We start from the raw sequence: 23,598 nt of genomic DNA, 5'->3' as shown, positions 1-23,598 counted from the left end.
ACCAGTCTTGAGATATTTCTTGGCCCAGTCTTGACGTTTCAGCTTGTGTGTCTTGTTCAGTGGTGGTCGTTTTTCAGCCATTCTTACCTTGGCCATGTCTCTGAGTATTGCACATCTTGTGCTTTTGGGCACTCCAGTGATGTTGCAGCTCTGAAATATGGGCAAACTGGTGGCAAGTGGCATCTTGGCAGGTGCACGCTTGACTTTTCTCAGTTCATGGGCAGTTATTTTGCGCCTTGGTTTTTCCACACGCTTCTTGTGACCCTGTTGACTATTTTGAATGAAACGCTTGATTGTTTCGAGCCTATACAGCTTGGAGTAAGACAACATGCATGAAGAGGATGATGTGGACAAAATACTCATTTGCCTAATAATTCTGCACTCCCTGTAAATGTAAAACACAGGGAAGGGACAGTGAACTAGGAACTATAAATATGACACAAGCAGAAAACAATAAAAAGAACCAAACCCATGACAAACAATAAATCAAAGAATATAACTTAAACCAGAATTACACAAACTGGGTCACAACTAGATGTCATCTATGTAGATGAGGAGGCTAATTTTTCTCCATTTTGAGGGGATTCGTGCCTATGCATAGCAATATATGGGACAGGGCATCTCCTTGGTAAATCCAACACTTAACCTTCTAGGACCTGGCGTCCACATATGTGGACATCACATTGTGCGTTATTTAGACCAAAATACTCAATTTTGCTCTACAAGGGCCTGATATCTACTTACGAGGACATTATACTGCTACTGTTCTATCAAAATTTAAATGAATACCTTCATATGTGGCTCTGATTTTTCATAAAAACAAAAATAAGGTAAAATGCATGTCGTGGAAGAGTTCGGGTCTTAGGAGGTTAATGGTGACTTGCGTAATTGGTTTGAAGTTGGCCTTTAGTGTTGCCACGTCCCTGAAATCCTCATCAATCCTCATTTGCCATTTCTGCGATTTCGCATCTCATCCAGTAGCAGCTGGTTCATTTGTGCTGTCGTGCTCATTGAGTGCAGTTCGTTTCTTTAGCCAGTAAGTGTGAATGGTGCTGTCCAACTCATCATACTTGAGACACTTTCTTGGATGTCTGCTGCTGGGATGGTAACTGGTTTCTATTCAGGGAAGTCCCTGTGGACTGCTCCTATTGGTTTTGCATGAGTGAGTGGTGGCTGAAGGATTTACAGGTATGCAAAGAGTCTATAATGGCAACAACAGATGCAATACTTCAAATTACATCTCACAAACACAATGAACTCTCACATACAGAAACACACACAAGCTTTGCTACCATCATCCAGCTTCCAGCTACAGATGGAAATTTACGTAATTTGCTGCAAAAAGAAATAGTAAACCAAAAAAAGATGAAGGACCACAAGAAATAGATTAACAATACAATTACCACCGCCTACATTCAAATACAATTTCTGAAAAAAATAAAATAAATAATTAATCAATCACCTTTACTGTCTCATTCTTAATCACTTACATTACAGGAAAACTCTGCAGCAGGTTCATGGTGTTTATATTGAACCACTGCATTGCCATTGCAGTTTTAGGTTCAATTTGTGGATAACTGGAGGTGTATGTCAGACATGACATCCAGTATTTACTGCCCAAGCTACCTGCTACCTTGTGAGAGGGAATCCTATTGAGAGGAATCAGATATTGCCTACAGACAGATGTTTGAAGTACAAAGTCTCAAGGGTGTGTTTACCAAGATATGAATGAAGGGGAGGGAAACACAGGGGTGCTAAGATCTCTACCAGAAAATCCATGAAAATGAAATTACTTTCAGGTAAAGAAGTGTGTCTGTGTCTGAATGTGTTTTTTATTTATTTATTTTTTGTAACTGCAGGAGAAGATTAATCTAACAGAACCAGGCCCCAGGTGCAGGCTGTGTGAAGATGCCCCTGAGACAATACAGCACATAAAAGCAGGGTGCAAGATGCTAGCAGGCAAAGCATACATGGAACGCCATAACCAAGTGGCTGACATAGTGTACAAGAACATCTGTACGGAGTGTGGCCTAAGTCCCAAGGTCAATATGAGACACACTCCCCCTAGGGTGGTTGAGAGTGACCAAGCTAAGATCCTGTGGGACTTCCAAATACAGTAAGACCCACTGGTGATGGCTTACCAACCAGAAATGATAGTGGTAGACAAGCAGAGGAAGATGGTTGTAGTAATAAATGTAGCTATACTGAATTGGGGCAACATCAGGAGGAAGGAACATGAAAAGCTCAAGAAAAACCAAGGGCCGAGAGAAGAACTCGAGAACATGCGGAGGGTGAAGGCAAGTGTAGTTTGGTGTCCAGTTTGCATGCCAGTAGGGATAATAATGGTGATTTGGGCTTTTGGGCAAGCGGACCACTGTTCTCTGCAGGTGTGTGTTTGAATCTGACATCACCAGCTTAAATATGACTCACCTACATGAAGGAAAAGCCACATGGCTGCCAGAGCCTTTTGAAGTAGAGCTAAGGTAAAGCCGAGGTACTGATCTCCCGCTTTCAGTGGACTGCAGGGAGCATTTGATTTTAAAAGCCTGCTCTTGTGCTTGATATAATTAGAGTGAGAATATCCATTTAGCAGATTCATTTGGGTTATTAGTGGGATTAAGCCTTTAATTAGACCTCTTTGGCTCAGGATGGCATTTGGCTGGAGAGCTTTTCTGAAAAGAGACGAAAATTAGTAACAGTATACTGTGTACAACAAAAATATCAACATTATAGGCTTTTCACATAGTGTGGGAATTTAGTAATTGAAACTGAAAATCCTTGAGAAATGACTTCCATAAAGAAAACACTTCACCAGATAAGCATACCTTCAAGATTATGGAGCTAGCAGGAAAAACATGAATTAAAGTGCAACTCAGTCAATACAACCAAATCTCTAATAAATGTAAGTCAAAAATCTATACAGAGGTTTAAAATAAGAACTGATGGGGAGTTGATAATTATTTCTTTCTCTCCCTGAAGTATTGTATTTTCAATGAGGAGAAATGAGATCCAACAGAAAAATGACTTTAGATGGACTTTGTAATGAAGCTCAGTGTCAATGATGTGCAAGGTCATTTTAAGTGATTCCTGCACCTCTTCGTCTCTGATGAGGAGCATGAACATGGCAGTGTGAAATCACTACGGAAACGTCGAGGGAGCCTGATGGGAATCCTTCACACATTTTATGAAACACTTTTATGTTGTAATTCCAGTGTCTCTCTAGTAGTGCTGCCACAAACGATTATTTTGATAGTCGACTAGTCAACGATTATTTTTGCGATTAGTCGACTAATCAGATCATGCATCCATTGGACGTAAAACGTACAGCTTATTGCACCAGCATGCATCTGCTCTTATATAACTATCATTAGCTTACAGCTTTAAGTGTTTAAGGTATGTGCTAACTAAAAATAAAGGCAAGATGATAGTTTAGTTGAGGGGCAATCGTGGCTCAAGAGTTGGGAGTTCGCCTTGTAATCGGAAGGTTGCCGGTTCGACCCCCGGCTTGGACAGTCTCGTTGTTGTGTCCTTGGGCAAGACACTTCACCCGTTGCCTACTGGTGGTGGTCAGAGGGCCCGGTGCCTCTGTCAGTGCGCCCCAAGGTGGCTACAATGTAGCTTGCCATCACCTGTGTGTGAATGGGTAGATGACTGGATATGGCTGGATATGTAAAGCGTTTTGGGGTCCTTAGGGACTAGTAAAGCGCTATATAAATACAGGCCATTTACCATTTTATTAAATTTTAATGAAATTTGCAGATTGTTTCGGTGAAGTTTAATAAACTCCTTGCTATCTAAAATATAACAGGACACCGGAGTATATTCTCCAGCATCTCACACTTCTGATAATCAGTTGTCTGCTTGACGTTTATTTAGCTGTGTAAAAACTATAACTTTAATCTCAGCCAAACAGATTTACTCAGGAATAAATAAAATACTAAAAAAAAGCCAAACAATAAAATTTTTAAGTTATCTAAGTGACTTATATATGTTTAACCTGAGTAGCGAAAGACAGCGGTGGGTTTGAAAACGATTTGCCCGGAGTCCGGGGTTCTCACCGGCTCTAGTGAGCTTTGCCCCCGGCTAGCTATCGAGCTAGTGGGTAACAGATGTTGGAGCGCTTTTGAAAATATGTGGTGTCTTGATAAACTGAGCAGATATTTGAGGTTTACACAGCTACATTCTTGCTTGAAAATATGTTAAACTTTATTTTGTGAACCAGAAAGAATAATAAGAGTAACATTAAAACTAACCAGCTGCCGCCATTATTGGAAACTGAGCTGGGCTGCGCTATGAATTCTGGGACAGAGCTACTTCTTCTTCTTCGGGGTTTAACGGCAGCTGGCATCCTTGTACGTGCAGTGCTGCCATCTTCTGTTTCAGTCCGTTATTACACTCTTAAATCCTACTACTTATTCATGCGTCTTTTGTGATCTTACAAAGCTTCAATCGACGCGTCGACTATAAAATGAGTCGTCAATGATTTTGATTGTCGACGTAATCGTGACTAGACCACTAATCGTAGCAGCCCTACTCTCTAGGGAGCATAGTTTCACGATCCCGTGCAGAAAAAAATCATCTTCAAAGTCTAAATAATTTTTGAACAAATGAAAACGTCATGTGATTTTCAACCTGTAAATATGAAAGAAAAAAGGTCATGTTTTTACTGGTGCTGAGTGGGCAAGTACGTGTGAATATTCACATCCCAGAGGTCATGTTCAAGTTACTCTCAAGAAACTCTATTTCTGTGAGTGTTTTTACTCTTTGCCCACGTCAAGGACTTAAATAACTTGTGATCCCATGCTAAAAAAAAAAAAAATCTTCTATCTGTAAAGCTCTTTATTCTGTCCTATATTCTTCTTTCATGTAAACCATGAAGCATTTGTGTCCCTGCAGGTACATGGCCATCATCCACCCTCTGCAGCAGCGCATGTCCTCCACAGAGACCAAGGTGGTGGTGGGTGTGATCTGGGTTCTGGCTCTGCTCCTGGCTTTTCCTCAGTACTACTATTCCAACACGGCTGAGGTCCCTGGCCGTGTGGTGTGTTACATCGACTGGCCAGAATACACTGTGTTTGACTTCAAAAAGATGTGAGTGAGTCTCTCTGGCAAGCAGCTATTCAAGTCAACAAGCCTAGCTAATTATTTTCCCATCAACAACAAATTTGGGAGGTTTGTGAAATTTGTGTGTATTCAGTGAAAATGATTAAAGCTTTCAAAGTAAGTCAAGTGACGGCACTCAGACAAACCGCCTGTGGGACAACAAAAAAGAAGAGCTGACTCAAAAGCCTAATGTAAACAGAACCTACGGCCTCATTTGGCTGTTTATTAAACCACAGAAGACTGACTGCATGTGGTGCATTTTGGACAAGTGCCCTTGCTGAGCTATTGATTCCAGCTTGTCTAAAAGCCAGCCTCAATTCTATAAATGAAAGAGCCTGTTCAGTCATCAACTTAAGTAGCCAAATGTGGACTTGATTTATTTTTTATTTTGTTATCTGAAATGCGACAGATTAAGAGAGTTAAGCCAGAGGGTCACACAGAATTCAAAATAGAGTTATTACCAGCATTCAAGGAAATTTTACTCCTGAGGTTTCTAATTCAGTCATGTGGAGTCAAAGTCTTCTCTCTTATACTGCTGAATATTCAGTAGCTCATTTTCTTCTTTTCAGCACTTTGCTGTGATTTTTATTTAAAAGTGGTCATTGTCTCTCATGCAGCAAAAACACCTTTTCATTAATGTTCTCTTTACTGGGGAACATTTGGAAGAAACATCTGCCTGGCAGACACTACACATTTACACATTTAACCAGTTTTAATGCACTGCTACAGCCTATTACTGTCACATTTTTATAAACCAGGCTGCTTTTAGGTTTTATGACAATTGGCAAAAAGAGGAATAGGTATTTTACTCAATAATACAATAACAAACATGAAGTTATTGTCATGATTCGTTGTGTGGCAGGCAGGAGAAGGACCCAAGATGCAGACTCACAGACACGGGGATAAACTTACAGATCACAGTTTTAATGCTGGCTTAATGGTGAAACACAAAACAGTACTGAACTAAACTGGAAAAACTAAACATGAGATGTACCAGGAACCACGGGGAGAATAACACACAACATGAGGGAGAACGCGACGCCGAACAGAGGGAGACGCAGACAGAAATACACAGAGGGTTAACGAGGAAAGTGGGAACACACGGGGAACACAGCTGACACAGATAACCATAACGAGACAGGGCGGGGTGAACATAACACTGACGGGAGACGGGCAGAGTCAAACAGGAAGTACAGAGGTTCAGACAGGAGGAGAGAGCACGGGGAGAACACAGACATAACAGGCTGGGGAAAACATGGAATAAAACACGAAAGGGGACAAGGGCTCATGAATACATAGAGGGGCACACAGGGGGTGAGAGTCACAAAGGGAAAGCACACAGGGAACAACATAACAGGGAAACTCAGGAAACAGAACCTAAACAGGGAACTGAATACAAAAATACAAGAGAACTAAGAATACTGGGCCAACACGGCCCAGGACCATGACAGTTATGATTTAATGGCTAATTTAAAATACTAATAAATGCAAAAATCAAGAATATCACTTCAAATGTGTAGGTCAGAAACTTTGGAGTTTTTGTTAGTTAAATGGTGGAAACTAATTAGTTAGTTGAATATCTTTTAATTACTTAAGTCTGTCTTATGGAGAAGTTTGATGGAAGCAACTATTGTTTTCTGCTGAAGTTTTCACATCCTAATCATACTGTTGGAAGTCCGGGCTACCGACTGGCTCCCTAAATTATCTGTATTTTCCAGTTTAGGCTGATTTCAAAGAGCCTTTAGTGCCAAAATCTTTTAGCATCAGACTGTGTTTATTCTTCTGAAGACAGAAGGCAAAACCCAAACAACACACCCTTAGAGAAGTAGATGTGGACCTTAAGTGAAACAGCATTTAAACAGAAAAATAATATCACTAAAAGCTGCAAAAACCTAGTAGTAAACAGAGTACTAAATGATATTAAGTCAGAAAAACATGAAAGGAGGAGCTGGGGTGGATTTGTGTTTCAGAGTGGATCGCAGATGGGCAGCAACAACTGTGGGCAGGGTGCAGCAGCTTAAATATTGTGCCCTATCTGAGATTTGGATTGGATGGACCCACCGGCCAATGGCTTGGTGTTGAGATGAGCTCACCTGTTGAGATTGGTGCTGTGCTTGACTTTGTGGTCTGCTTGAACTAATGCCTGATGTTATCCACTGGCAGATTTGAGTACTCTCATCATGTATTATATGAAACTGTGTGAGTGCTGCAGAGGTTTGACAAGATGTGTGGCAGATATTTGGATGAGAGATGCTGCAAGTTAAAGAAGGTTAAAACAGGCTCTTCAAATGGTTTACTACTACTATGTGAGCCTGGTCAGGCAGTTCATTCAGGCATGACCAGTCAGCACCCTTTCCTCCAATTATCATGTTTCCTCTGGTTGCTAAAATAGGACCAAAGAGCTTTCATATCAAGGCAGTGAGTGAACATTAACATGAATCATTTTAACACCATATTTATGCATTGCCTGAGCAGAGGAAACAGCAAAAGCTGTCACTTCTGTCGAAGTGCTCCAAATGCATTTCCCCTCACCCCGTGATCTGAGATCAAAGAAAAGGCAAAGAAATGTATTGTTGTGCAAATGCGCCTGTTAATCTTCTCTCTGCACACACGGACACCTTGCTGTGTTATACAAACTTCAGAAGGTGCTTTAGCCAAAGCTGGATAAACACAGCATATCTAAAAAGGACGAATCCCCACTTTACACCACCCCAGTGACCTGCAGTTTCTCCTGCTTGTCTTCTTGTAATCCTAGTGGGATGACTGTCCAATACCACATATGATGCCAATAACACAGGTAGATTCTACAAATGTTAACACAGAAAAACACCCACACAATGACACACAAACACAGGCTGATCGCAGCCCCACTGATGGCACCCTCTCAGCTCATCAGCAGCGATGTTTACTCTGCTTCGGTGCCAGTCTGCCACTGCCGTCCCCATATTCTCCCACATTTCTCCATGGAAATATAGCTTATTATGAACATCACAACAGCAATTTCATTGTTCATGATGGGGTGCCTGCTACACTTATTATTTTTTTTAATGAAACCATAATCAGTGACATGCCGGAGCTGAGTGAGAAAACAGTTACTAAGCTGAGCTAACAAGACTGTAAATGACACTTGTGATTAAAGCCCAACGCTTTGACTTTGCAGTCAGTGGGAATTAGTATGCAAGGTCTCATAGGTGGGTATTAATAGATGTTACTGCATGCTTTCACTGACAGCTTACAAACTATTCCCCCTTAACATGCTACAGCATGTTTTGGGCATTGTAAAATTGCACGACATGAGCCTGTCATTAGTGACAGTGAAGCAGTCTGGAGTTGTCCTCCTGTTACCTCCAGTAATCTTTTGCCTCTGTTAGCAAGAAAAGTCAAAAAACAGCTGACCTTCCTTCCATATATATCTATAAAGTTATCTATCTATATATCTATATATAGATATATTTATTTATGTATTTATATTTATATTTATATGAACGCTACTATTGAACAACAGGCATGCATCCATTTGTTCCCATGTGTTAAAAATGTATTCCATATTCATTAATTATTATGCATTTAAAGACACACATGCACACACACACATTAACCTGTATATATAAATTACTGTGTGTAATTTGTCAGTGCAGCTGTGACCTCCACTGAGTAAGGTTTTATTGATTTTGCTTGTATGTCAGTTAGGTGATATATTGCAGCTTCCTTTCCCTAAAGCGTCATTCATCACTTAGAAATAAGAGCCTGCTCGGGCCCTCTGAGCAGAATGACTCTGTCAAGGAGTCGATCTGGTAAGTGTCATGTCGCAGCTCCAGTAGAAATCTAGACATAACATCCTGTGTTACTCGACCACTCTTTCTAGAAAGGCCTGTTCCACAGTGTGAACCAAATCTCAGTGAGGAAGTCTGTTAATATCAACAAAAGAAGTTCCATAATCAATCGTGAACTTCTGCAGCAGGAAATGTGATCAAATGAGTCTCTAACTAAGCTTCTAAACTACTACAAAAAGAACATTTTACTAACCACACAGCTACTAAGTGCTCTATATATTCAATGTATTTTATTTTATTTTTTTACAAATATCAACAAAACTAACAAGTCGGAGAAACTCAAATACACCCAAATACGAGGCCATAACAACCATTATGAACTGTAAAACGTGCTGGCATTGGAAATGCTCCTCCTTTAGGAATGTGGTCAACTCAGGTGGAGGAAAACAGCTGCGAGCAAGAAACAAACCTCCAGCTTTTTTTTTTTCAGAACTACGACTGTGCTCATTAATCTGATTTGTGGAGATGGCTTTCATCTCAGTGAAGCTGTATTTTAATGGCATTTGAGTTTGTAGGAAGTGTAGAATTTTAGAGTAATGCTACAAAACTGCCAGCCGAGACTGATTATACACGAATGTTAGTGACTGGAGAGCTGCTTTGTCAACAAAACAGGAGCTTAAATAACTGGATATTTGAAATCATATTTGGAAACACTGGCACACAAGCACAGACTCACATACAGTACAAAGCAAGAACCTATAAGAAGTTTCACAGAGAATACAAATGACAACAAAAGTACCAAATACTGAGAAGAGAAAAACCACAGATAATCTGTCAAAGAAGGAAAAGACTATAGCGATGATTGGGAAATGAGAAACGGGTAGAAACATTCAGGGAATTGCAGAAGCCGAAAAATAAATGAAATAGTCAAAAAAAAAAGATGTGTTTAGTCCATAGGTTCTCACAAGGTCAAAGTAAAAAAGATTTCATATTTATTTCTAGATTATTTGTTCGTCGTATCTTCTTTCCTTCTCTACCTTCATGTAGAGATGATCCAGTGTAAATCCTGCCATTTATTTGGGCTTTTTGTGACTAAAGTTGAACTTGATTAATGATCATGCTTAATGATTAATGAAGCTATGGCTATTATTGTAAACTTTTCATATGTAGATCAGCAAATTATAATATTAGTCAAAGATACCCAAGTAAATTCAAAGTGCAGTTTTTAAAGGATCATTTCAGGTTTTAAAGGAAATCCTAAAAGGTTGATCATTAATATGCAAATCAACGAGTGTCCACTCGCCTGTAGGTGTAAATAGACTGCAGAGTCCTGGCCTGACGAGATAGCTCTTCTGTGTTGTGCCATCCATTTAGCCAGAGGTTATTTGGTTTCCCTGATGTCTAATTATCAAGTATCATTGTGCAATCTACTGTTTATAAGGTTGGGGAAACGTGCAATCAGCTGAGACTGAAGAAGTCACTTGGATGAGTGATGAAACGTTTCTCCCACTGAAAACGCTACGTCCAGATGAACAGAATCAACCTTTTAGGATTTACTTACCTGGATGATTGAGCATGCATCAAGACTTTTTAAAGAAAAGCGGCTATTCAAACCTACCTCACCCTGTGAAATAGCCCCAGTCTTGTTAAATTATGAGTTAACTGTGACCAACCACAATTATGCTTGGAAATTCTCAGTCTCAGTTAGACTGAGTGTTCACTGGACAAAAATGGTATCCATGAGATAAAAAGAACAAAAAAGCTTGTCTCACATTTGCTGATCATCTTGAGGAACCCCAAGACTTTGGGGAAAATAGTTGGCAAAAAGTTGAACTTTTTGGAAGGTTTGAGTCTCGTTACATCTGGCATAAAACTAACATAGCATTTCATAAAAAGGAGATCATACCAACAGTCAAACATGGTGGTGTGATGGTCTGGGTCTGCTTTGCTGCTTCAGGATAACCTGCTGAGATTAAGAGTTCTTCTTTCTACCACAACATCCTGAGGGAGAATGTCTGACAGCTCAAGTACATGTAGTACACCAAAACACATGAATGGCTAAAAAAAATAAAACAAAATTCATCTTTTGGAGTGGTCTAGTCAAAGTCCGGAGTTATATCCAATTAAGATGCTTTGGTGTAACTTTAAACGGTTTATTCCTGCTTGAAAACCAGTGTGACTTAAAAGAAATGTGCAAAGAAAAGTGGGCCATAGTTCCTTCACAGTCAGAGGAAAGACTCACTGACAGTTATCATAAACGCTTGACTGAAGCCCAACCAATTATTAGGTTTAGGGAGCAACTGCTTTTTCAAATTTTTCAATGTTCAAGGTACACCTGTGGGTTTAATGTTACCTGCTGCTGAAGGTTCAAAACCTCAGCGGCAGAGTGGCACGACTTGCAACACTTTTTGTGATTTACTGTTGAGTATTAATTGATGTTATGAATTGTGGGACTGCATTACCTCCTTCATGTTCATAAGAGATGCTTCAGTGTGTCCTCCGCAACAAGAGATAATAAATGAAGCACTAAATCACCTTTCCTGAGTCATGTTACTGCAAATATACACAGTTCTGGGGTTGCTGCTTACAGTTCCTCAACCACAAAGACAGAAGGTAAAACAACCAAAGATCAGGGGGAACAGAAACAAAGAAAAACCAAAATACAAAATCTGGCAACACAGAGAGAACCAGGCCTGTTAAATATTTTACTGACCCGATAAAGGAGCATATGCACTGAGTGTATATCAGACATTTCCATTATGTGTGTAATGCTGCTTAATCTTGGCGGCTTTCTGCTATAAGACTCTCCTCAGAACCCACAACATTTATCTATTACTGCTGCTGCTGAAATACTAAGTCGATAATGCCCAGATAACTGCAATATATAAACAGCAACAGCACACATAGATAGTAGCTGGTGTTTGTGAGCACCAGCACAAGCTTTCACACCTTTAGAGAATATGTGTGTCAAGAAATGATGTCACAGACAGATTTTTTCCTTCCTGTCTGCAGCAAAAAACCAGCCAACAATGAGCATTTAAGCCACACAAATGATTTTATTTCTGGAATATCGACACCGATTTTCTTTTGTGATTTGTCGGCAGCCATTGCAATGAACACAATCTTGACCGTGGCTCAAGATTTGGCAGTTCGTCTTGTAATCAGAAGGTTGCCCGAAGGTTGCCGGGTTCGAGCCCCGGTTTGGACAGTCTCGGTTATTTACTTCACCCGTTGCCTACTGGTGGTGGTCAGAGGGCCCGGTGGCGCCAGTGTCCGGCCTCTGTCAGTGCACCCCAGGGTGGATGTGGCTACAATGTAGCTTGCCATCACCAGTGTGTGAATGCGTGCGTGAATGGGTGGATGACTGAATGTGTAAAGCGCTTTGGGGTCCTTAGGGACCAAGTAAAGCGCTATACAAATACAGGCCATTTACCATTCTGTAACTGAGTGAAAAGAAATCTAAAATGGGGGAAAATACCACAACATATTAACACGTGGGGAGGTTTTAAACGCTGACCCACAGTTGGTTCACCTGCCAGAATTACACAACTATTAACCAGATAATTACTTCTGCTCTGAGCACTGGACATAAATATCAAACTGTAAGTTAATTTTCTAAAATCTTGTGGTGTATTTATCAAAGCCAAAATGGTGCAGAATGACAGAACCATGCAACGTGTGGATTCGTGAGTCTATATATCAGCTACTGAGTATTCACTGTTTTCTTTAATATAAAATGGACAAAATCATTAAAATTACATTTGCAGCTTTCTAAAGCTAATGTAGCCTCCATGTTAGGCCCCAGTTTGACAGAAAATATAAATGTAAAAGAATGAATATTATGAAGTTAGTTACACAATTCCAACATGTCCAGATATAAAGAAGATTGTTTAATTAAAGTAACCTTTTAACACTTTTCCCTAACACCAGTAGGACAGACTAGAGATGTAAAAGCTGAACTGTGTTCAAATTGTGGAAGCCATAAATTTCAATGATAGAAATAGTTCTCGCATAGTAGTTCACTTCAGTCCTCTGTCTTAAAGTGTTTTAGTGTTTTGAAAGAGGGTGTGATAAATTGAGGGTGGCTCTTCACTGTGAAACCAAAGGACACTCCACACTGAGACAGTACAAAACTAACATTGCCATCTCTTTTGACTCTGAAGATCCAAACATTATCCACTAAGACTTTAACCTAGCAATAATAATCAGAAAAGGTTTAACTGGGGCTAAGGATCAAGTAAGCCAAATGGTAAATTCCCATAAACCATCTGCACAGTCGGTCTTCTTTTCTAACAGGTACATCTCTGTTTAGACATAATTCAGTTATAAGGCACTTATGCTTTAGCTTTATTCTCCATATTCTTATGTTTTCTTTTGTACATAGTCTGTAGTAGCTATTTAAGCTAGTTTTAAGCATGTTATGACTTTATTTCTTACCTTCAGTTTGGAAGCTAACAGGAAAAAAACCTAGTCACATAGGCCTGAAGACCAGCTAGCAACCCCATGGTGACCTCCAGAAAAAAATACTCACTTAAACAATCTCTAGGTCCCTATTACTGAGTCTTTAGCTGTCGATTTCACATCGACTGCCAGACGTCTTGAGCAACCACATGCAATCGTTTCGGGAAATATTCCTTGTGCTAAAAGCTGTTGGTTAACAGGGTATCGCCAGCCAGTGTCACTGGAACAGTAATAGCTAGGGATTCAACAAGAATCATGACCATAATCATAAGCATACAAGAAATGAGAATGTTTGAATGTGGTGATGAGGGAAAATCATCATAGTGAAAAAAGACCAAACATTTTAAAAAATGAAAACTAAGAAGTTCAAAAATAAACAGAAAAGTAAAATCAGCTTTAATGGATAAACCTGACTTTGTGTAGCTACTTTGTTAGTTTTGGGTATCTAAATTATGTCTCTGTGGACTCTCATTTATTAAATGGTTAAAAAAAAGGCCTGTATTTGTATAGCGCTTTACTTAGTCTCTATGGACCCCAAAGCGCTTTACACTACATTCAGTCATCCACCCATTCACACACACATTCACACACTGGCTACACTGTAGCCGCAGCTGCCCTAGAGCACACTGACTGAGGCGAGGCTGCCGGACACTGGCGCCACCGGGCCCTCCGACCACCACATTTGACATTAACATTAGTGGATTGCTTGAGTCATTTTATTTCATTGAGTAATTTCATTACATTTCACTACACTGGTTATTTACACAATGTAGAGCCAAAATGTAAGCATAGGAAGCTTTTTTTTCTGTGAAGCTGGATGTAGTAATAAATTTAAAGCCATTTCAAGTATGCTAATCTGAAGCTTAAGTGAGTGATTCAGTCAGATCCTTGCTTGCTTTACATGTCTGCATCATAATTCATTGTCTAGAGAGGGGAGACCGTATGAAGGACCGCTTCAGAATGAGTGCATATGCCATATGCATCTGGTGCCATTTTTGGCAATGATGTAAAGTCTCTGAAGGCTCTTTGAATAAAAAAGCACCACATGAAGACAGTTTTGAAACACAATGGGAGGCCATTTACGTCTGTGAGTCAGAAAGCTCACCTTGACATCTTTACCCAGGGTGGCACTGACAAGTCTTACTGACGTGAATGCTTATGACATTAAAGCTAAAGAGAGGCTGTAAATTTTAATATGTGAATTTTAATTGAATTTTGCCTTGTTCAAACAGATATGTAAAGATAGTTACCTTATGATTTAGAAATGATTATTACCTTTAACATGCATTTTCATTCAGGGATTTAGCAAGCTATTATGCTCAAAAAATCGAGAACTGACGCCAGACATAATAAGCAGAGGAAATATTTCATGTGTTTACGTCTATATTCACCAAAATATGATGGTATCTTGCACTATAAAGTACTTTGAGGCAACTGTTGCTGTGATTTGGCGCTATATACAGGGTGGGCCATTTATATGGCCCACCCTGTATTTTCTGGATACACTGTGCTTTTTCAGCATTCAAAGATTGATGACACCGTGTCAGAGCACTGGCTATGAATTTCAGAAGGATCAGGCCTTAACTTAACAGAAAAGTTAGCAACAGTTCTTTTCCTATTACAGCTACATCCACTTCTGTCGTGCCTAGGCTGCTCTCTAGGGCTGGGTATCATCACTGATTTCTATAATCCATTCGATTCTGGTTTTCAAAGTCCCGATTCAATTCAACTTAGCCTCAGACAGTCAGAAATATTATAATTCTGATCATTTATCAGTACTGACTTCTTCAGAATTGTGAACATCACAGCAGATGCCTTTGTGTGAAAGTAACTGAGAATAAAACACAGAAAAACATGAAGGAGATTTTCCTGGTCTGGCTTTTTATAGCAGATAACCTTAAAAATATTCTACAATGTTCTGCGTATAAAGTTTAAATTTCTTCAGTATTGAATAACAGAAAAAATAGGCTTTCTTGTCTGAGGTCATTTAAGTGAAAACAAGAAGAGAAAAAGACAGCAGCCACAGCGCTGTAAACAACGGTAGACTGGTGGGTAATAAGCGAATGAATAATACAGAAAACAGAGATTGGAGACGGGAATGTGTTCTTGAAGTACAGAGAGAGATAGAGCGAGAGCTAGCTGTGCATGAAATCGTGGAAGCAAAACAGCAAAATTCATGACGACATTGATCAAATGTGAAGCGCAGTTTGCTGCTTCTTTTGCTGTTGGCTCGGTAAATTTTGGTTGGAGAGAGACAAAACCTGCAGCTCAGAATCAGCGCAAAAAGACGTAAACACAGCGTGGACCGGACGCATCAGGATCGCTAAGCTCCGACTGTGTGTCCGTCTACAGGCCGTCGGGTGAGAAAGCCGAGAAAGACAAAGTTGCGTCTGTCCGTTCTGTCTTTACGTCTTTGTGTGGAATCCGTGTACCTGCTCTCATTTGCTGTTTGGTTGTTGTTGAAATGGTTTTGTGAGCTTTAATCTGAGAATCTGGCGTTTCTGGCAAAACACAGTTATATTTAAAAGTCGATTCAGGATTTAATGAATTGATATCGCTTTATTCAAGCTACTCACCTCCCACTTCCACCTGCACTTTCAACTGGACCACGGTCAATCAGAGAGGTCCCGCCTCTGACTATCTCTGATTGGTTTAGTCCACGATAGGGGCAAAATGTGTGTCTGTTGTTGACCACAGGGAAGGTTGCAGATTTTTTTTTTTTTTGCTATCCGAACAGTTGGTCGCACAGGTGCAACCAAATATTTTTTTTTAGTCGCACCACTGAAAAATTTGGTCGCATTTGCGACCAAATTGGTCGCACTCTAGAGCCTTGTACTGGGTGTGTTGCTAAGGCAAGCAAACAAACTATCTCGCTCTCTGTGATGCTATATGGCCACAGCCATAGCTGGACTGGCCATCGGGCATACCGGGCATTTGCCCGGTGGGCCGCTGGCAATTTTTTGTTTTTATGGGCCGATGGATTTTTTTTTTTTCAGGGTATATATAATGAAAGGTGTTGGATTGGCCAATTAGTCATGATCGACTCTGGGCTGGACCAATTACAGCCGAGGAGGCCGGATGCACCCTCCCGCTTGTTTAACAATCACGTGATTTTCACGCATTGCATGCCGGGAACTCGTGGCAAAACAATCCAACGACCGCATCAAATGCAAGCATTTGCAGCACCGCAAAACGTTCATTCTCCGGTTTCAATGCCTTCTTGTTTTTTCTTTGCCGCACAAAAAAGGAATGTACAAAACAAAAGGAGAACAATGCCGGTCCGTACAAAGACAGACTCGACGAAAAGACAAAGAAAAGATACGAGGAAAAAATCAAAGGAGTGAAAGGGTCAGACCCTTACGAGCACACAGAGTGGACCAAAGACGTTAGCGTGCTGCCCAACTTTCACCACGCTCAGATTTATAATTATATGGTTCTTGGAGTGAGTGCATACACTCATGAAGTTTAGTAACTTCAGGTCACTGCAACAAGCCCAGGTACAGTTTACCGACGGATGGGTACAGGACCTTGAAATGCACCGTGTAGAATGAAAGACCATCGTACGAACAAAGGTACGTTTACCAGTCTCACAAATCGTCGTCATAAATACACATTCGTTAACCGTTTATTAATATAACCTTTGAGCTCAACCGCAATTAATTAGTAATGGAAATAATTTCTGGTAGCATTACAGAAATGTAGCAGTGACAATAATATTGTATGCTGTAATCGTACTGGACAATTAGTGATACAAAACAACTGTTTTATCCTGTGAATAAAAGTATATGTTTTTGTCAATGTACCATGGTAATAACAGAAGCAAAACGCAATATTGTGTCAGGACAATTCACTAATTATGCACAATAAATAAAGGAGCATAGCGCGACAATTTCTGTTCAGCGCCAGACTTGCTTGTAACCTATATCACCAATTATGTTTAAAAAATGACGTATTAACTACAACAGAAGACTGACCTCTGTGGAAATGCTTGGAGCAGACTAACATGTGAGCTGGAGTGTTCTGAGACGTTATATTTGGTATATCCAGACCATCCGTCGGCTCTTACTTCGGAAACATGGCTTAAAAAATTTCTCTTCAACGACGTAATCCGATAAAAAAAAACGATCTCTTTACCCGTCGGCTTCCCGTGGCTGTCATGCGACCGGCTATTGCAGTTAATAACACAACAGCTTCTTGCCATTTTTTGGGTTTCTTTTTATCGCTGTGTAACTGAGCTCAATTGAAAGCCTGCGTGCGCTAGTACCGCTTGCCACAAGTTCCCAGAATCCTTTGCGGTTTTACCCCTGAATGACGTCACATTTTCAATCTTTATCCTGGTGGGCCGGTCTCTAGTCAAAATGCCCGGGCCGATTTTTTGTCCCAGTCCAGCCTTGGCCACAGCCCAGAAGAATGTGTAGACAGTGGCATCACAAGCATAATAATTGGTCTTCTTGTTTATGTGAGCAGTTGTGTTCATAAACTGCCACCAGTAGTTGGTTGAAAACCCATGTGGGTACTGGGTGTGGTTTGCTCTGTCCCAGTGGCGGGGCGATCGTGGCTCAAGATTTGGGAGTTCACCTTGTAATCGGAAGGTTGCCGGTTCGAGCCCTGGCTTGGACAGTCTTGGTCGTTGTGTCCTTGGGCAAGACACTTCACCCGTTGCCTACTGGTGGTGGTCAGAGGGCCCGGTGGCGCCAGTGTCCGGCAGCCTCGCCTCTGTCAGTGCGCCCCAGGGTGGCTGTGGCTACAATGTAGCTTGCCATCACCAGTGTGTGAATGGGTGGATGACTGGATATGTAAAGCGCTTTGGGGTCCTTAGGGACTAGTAAAGCGCTATATAAATACAGGCCATTTACCATTTACCAGTGCGCTCCTGTTAATCCACTCAGGGTCAACAGGCTCAAGAAGGTGCACAGCACATTCCTTTTCTATCGTCACTACTGAAAACTGGAGCCCTAAATAGTCTACCATATATAATCTCAAAGAGTGTCAGACCGTTCTATGTTGGAGTAATCCTCATGCACATCTTAACTAATTCTATACAGTCTAACCATGTCCTGCCTGTCTCTTCCATTGTTTCCCTAAGTCTTAGCTTTACTATCCCATTAGTTCTCTCTAACAACCCTGCACTTTGTGGGTGATATGAACAATGATGTTTTAGATGCTGTGTCATTAACCCAATCATTTCATTTACAAAGTGTGGGCCATTATCACTATAAATAGTCTCTGGAATCCCATGTCCCGGGACGATATTCTTACATATTGCTTTTGGCAACCGGAATGGCATCTGCTTCCCTTTCCCACTTTGAAAAAGGGCACACTATCACTAGACAGTACTTACAGTTATTACAGTTGGACAGCTCTATAAAGTCCTTGTGAATAACTTGAAATGGGTGACTGGGTCTGGGGAATTTCCCTCTCTTAGGTCTCAAATTACCCTGAGAATTGTGCTTGCAACATATCATACATGACCTGCAATTTTTTTTAAAGCATTAAATCCTAGAATATGAAAATGTTGCTCTACTTCTCCCATCATCCCTCCTGTTGGGACATGGCACGGCCCATGGCTCAAAATAGAAGCAGTCCTATATAAATTCTTAGGCAGTATTGGTTTATCACACAGATAATAAACATCATCCTGCAAGCTGGTGGGCCTGCAGTGGGCCTGCATGTCTGCCAATGCATCTCGTATAATAGGCAATGTCTGCCGGTGTTGCACTGCAAAAATGTGAACGCCATGTGCTCCTAAAACTGTCTCTTTTGCAATCTTATCTGCAAAAGCATTCCCTAATGCAACTGGATCTTTCCCTCATGTGTGTGCTGCACAATTACAAATGGCAATTCTACTGGGCAATATTATTGCTTCCAGCAGATTTTGCAAGAATTTGGCATGTTCTAGGCTGTCATACCTTGTCTTGCCCACTGCGCTGCAAAGAAATGTAATGTAGCAAATGCATATTGGCTATCAGTGTATATTGTCACAATTTGTCTCTCTGCAGCTTTAAACGCTTCTGTAAAAATTACTATTTCTGCTGCTTGAGCAGATATGAAACATGCTAATTGTCCTGCACAGATAACTTTCTCACTGTCTACCAGAGGTGGGACCAAGTCATTGTTTTGCAAGTCTCAAGTAAGTCTCAAGTCTTTATCCTCAAGTCTCAAGTCAAGTCTCAAGTAATGTCAGGCAAGTCAGAATCGAGTCTCAAGTCACTGGTGTAAAAGTCCGAGTCAAGTCACAAGTCTGAAACTTTGAATTTCAAGTCCTTTCGAGTCTTTAAAAAAAAAAAAACGAAAAAATAATGTTGCAGTTATATGCTAAATGTAAATATTAGACAGTGTAATTTTAAAATCTGTGTTTTTCTCAACACATGACAAAATAGTGAACTTAGAAAATATACACAAATTGTGAAATTGCACCTCTTTAAAATGCAGCTCAATTAAACCTAGCTCCAAGAATAATTTTCACCGACAGTTCTGAGATAAGCTGCATGTTATTCTTGGATGCGGTTGTAGGACCAGCTTTAAAATCGCATGACAAAAATATCATACACATTAAAAAAAACTGTATCACCAACGTAGCCTGGACAACATTTGCTAGTTAGATGAAGTCAGCTATCTCATCTTAGCATATTTATATGCATATTTATAATCATACGGTTCTTGGAGTGAGTGCATACACTCATGAAGTTTAGTAACTTCAGGTCACTGCAACAAGCCCAGGTACAGTTTACCGACGGATGGGTACAGGACCTTGAAATGCACCGTGTAGAACGAAAGACCATCGTACGTATCATAAGTTTACCAGTCTCACAAATTGTCGTCATAAATACACATTCCTTAACCGTTTATTAATAGGACCTTTGAGCTCAACGGTAATTAATTAGTAGTGGAAATAATTTCTGGTAGCATCACAGAAATGTAGCAGTGACAATAATACTGTATGCTGTAATCGTACTGGGCAATTAGTGATACAAAAAACCTGTTTTATCCTGTGAATAAAAGTATATGTTTTTGTCAGTGTACCATAATAACAGAAGCGAAACACAATATTGTGTCAGGATAATTTACTATTTATGCACAATAAACAAAGAAGCATAGCGCGACAATTTCTGTTCAGCGCCAGACTTGCTTGTAACCTATATCACCAATTATGCTAAGAAAAATGACGTATTAACTACTAAAAAACACTGACCTTCGTGTAAATGCTTGGAGGAGACTAACCTGTGAGCTGGAGTGTTCTGGGACGTTATATTTGGTCTTTGAATGGCTGCAATCCAGTCGCGTCTTTGTTACTTCGGAAACATGGCTTGAACAATTTCTCTTCAACGACGTAATCCGATAACAACCGATCTCTTTACCCGTCGGCTTCTCGTGGCTGTCATGCGACCGGCTATTGCAGTTAATAATACAACAGCTTCTTGACATTTTTGTGTTTCTTTTTATCGCTGTATAACTGATTTTAATTGAAAGCCTGCGCTAGTACCGCTTGCCACGAGTTCCCAGAATCCTTTGCGGTTCTACCCGTGAATGACGTCACATTTTCAATCTCTATATAATATGCATGTTAAATTTTATATTTGGGGTAAAATATCAAGTCTTTTCAAGTAAACCGGTTCAAGTCCAATTCAAGTCCCAAGTCATTGGTGTAAAAGTCCAAGTCAAGTCACAAGTCTTAGAACATTTTTTCAAGTCAAGTCTAAAGTCATAAAATTAATGACTCGAGTCTGACTCGAGTCCAAGTCATGTGACTCGAGTCCACACCTCTGCTGTCTACTACAATAAAACCTATTTTAGCCTGTCACTCTGCTGTTGTAAAGCTCAAACCATCAACAAACCAAACCTTTCCCTCAACAAGTGGCACATCTATTAAGTCATTTCTTGGCTTACACTCCGTCTCCACGTGCTCTCTACACTCATGAGAAGTGCCCTCTTCCTTCGTTGGCAAAAGGGTTGACGGATTCAGAATTGTGCACCGCTTTATGGTTATGTGCGGTTGTAAGAGTAGCAGTAACATTAAAGACAAGTGTCTTGCAGCTGACAGAAATGTAATTTTAGTCTGCAGTAGTAGACATCTACTTCGTGTAGAACTAACAGTGTCAAAAGGGTAAAATAAAACTATTTTCCAGAACATTGTACAGCTTGAGCTGTTGCACATACTGATCTCACACACGGAGGTAAAGCATAAGCAACTAGAGCTAATCTTTTAGGATAGTAAGTTACTGGCTTCATTTTTGGGAAAAGTGCTGTTAGTTATTTCACAGTCACCGGCATTTGTGCTGTTCACAGAACCACAAGTCCATCGCTGGACCTCCTCTGCGCTGTCACTTTTGGAGCTTGGCACACTCCCTTCATCCCTCAGTTTCTCATGTTCCAACTCCGCGGATGATTTAAGGCAGAGTACGTCGTACACCTTAGTTATCTTCCTCAACGTCAACGTCGAATCTCTTTCATTTTATTTAAAGTTTTTCTGTTTCAAAACATTAGTCAGTGGTTAAATGTTAAACTTATTTAACTCCCAGCTCCACCCGGAGCCTGTATCCTAGAAGACAAAGTCTTTAAGTTAAAACAAACTTCACATTTGCAACCAACTGTAGCTCATAAGTGTAATAAAGTATTCAGCATCACAGAGACAAGTATCATTGCAGGTTTATTCTAAACTCATTAAACCCCTACTTTTTCCATAATTTGCTCCAAATCATTGTAATCTCAACGTCATTCCACATTGTAATCAGTGACTTTCCTTAAGTTTGTCACTCACCATAAGTTCAATAGTGGTCAGATAATGAGCCCCATGTAACTATTCTGTAACCACTGCACATCTGTTCAATTATCACTTGTCTGTCTGTGCTGAATCCTTTACAAGCGCTCTTAAAGGAAAAACAAACATTAGAACAACAAAAACAAACAACATTATACTGGTGGTCAGGCGTAGGCCATCCAGATTCCAGAGGTACTGTAAAAGGTCATAAAGTTAACACTCTGCTGTAAAAAGAAGTAACACTGGTTTTAAACACAGTATGTGTCACACTGTATTCACTTCTCCCCTGTAACATTCACAACATTTTCTCAACAACACAGTGTAATTTCATCACCAACAAATAGCCTGTAACCACAGTTTTCTTCACACAAAAACTCAGTAATCCTGTAGTAGAAAAACATTAAGTTGCGTGTCCTGCTGTAAATCACATGATCAAATCACATGATTAATCCTCTACTGTAGAAAAGAAATGTAAATGTTATCGCTGCGCAGGTGTATACACTCTTTCTCACAGTGAGCTCTGTGAGCAACACAAGGTGGTGAATAACACCCTTGATAAATTCAAAAACCCAGAAAAATTACAACTAAAAAGGTTAAATTTGCAGAGTTCACATAGTCATGTGACCCAGGTTTCCTCCTGTGGTCTCCTATTGCTCCTGCAATAAGAGACACACACAGAGATACATCCACACCTTTGTCACATCAGCGTGGGGGTTAAGTTCACATAGTGGTGTTAAGTCAGTCAATTCTTGTCAGCTTTTGTCAGCTTTTATCAGTCAGTCAGTTCCCCATCTTTTTTATTTTCACTCATCATTAATTCATTAATTCTTTCTTTGCTGATAGCGGAATCTATCGTCGCATTTCGTTTCCACCTTCAGCAAAATGACGACCTTTCGAAAAGAAAAAAATTTATACTGGATTTCCTCGTTGAATCCTTATAGAAAAAGGGACTCGCTTCCTAATTGTCCCAAATAAGTGGCTTTCTCCTGAGCCCATTTTAATTTTGGAGAAACTCACTTTGCAACCGTTCGCAACAACATGTAGTAGTTCTTCCTATTCAATGTTCAGATCTGCTTAGATGACAGAGAAATTAAACAAAACTTTCAGTGCACTATGAAAGTAACAAAATAAAAACAATAAAAGAAAGAAAAGAAAAGACAGGAAAAGAAAGGAAAGGCCTTGTTAAATCATGACACGTGTTCTTCATCTCGGGAGGGGGGGAATCATACCAATCCTAATTCATCAACCAGTTTAATCTCAAACATTCATCCAATCAGCCACACACAACATACAGCATAACCCTGTTGTCTCATCACATAATAAGTTTCTTCTCATGTAACCAAATGTGCGCCATGTTAAAACTTCTTCACACACCAGAAACTCAACAATCAGCTCACTCAGCTCACTCATTCAAGACCCCTCATGAGCATTCTGATTTCTCCCTATGTGGTGCAAACATCTGTGCTCCTATAATATTCAGTCCACTACTCTATGTATCATTTT

The 23,598-nt window shown here is 40.2% G+C and overlaps 1 protein-coding gene across 2 annotated transcripts in view; it reads left to right on the top strand.

The window, feature by feature from the left end:
- tacr1a (tachykinin receptor 1a) overlaps positions 1–23,598 on the top strand; it is a 52,832-nt gene that overhangs the window by 15,267 nt on the left and 13,967 nt on the right. For both annotated transcript variants that reach the window (XM_024804485.2, XM_076890648.1), the window contains one exon: positions 4,897–5,091. In XM_024804485.2, the coding sequence (XP_024660253.1) occupies positions 4,897–5,091 (195 nt within the window). The remainder of the gene's footprint in view (positions 1–4,896; positions 5,092–23,598) is intronic.

This window comes from Maylandia zebra, linkage group LG12 (assembly GCF_041146795.1).
Source record: "Maylandia zebra isolate NMK-2024a linkage group LG12, Mzebra_GT3a, whole genome shotgun sequence".
Taxonomy (NCBI): domain Eukaryota; kingdom Metazoa; phylum Chordata; class Actinopteri; order Cichliformes; family Cichlidae; genus Maylandia; species Maylandia zebra.
This window is presented reverse-complemented; position numbering and strand designations above follow the sequence as displayed.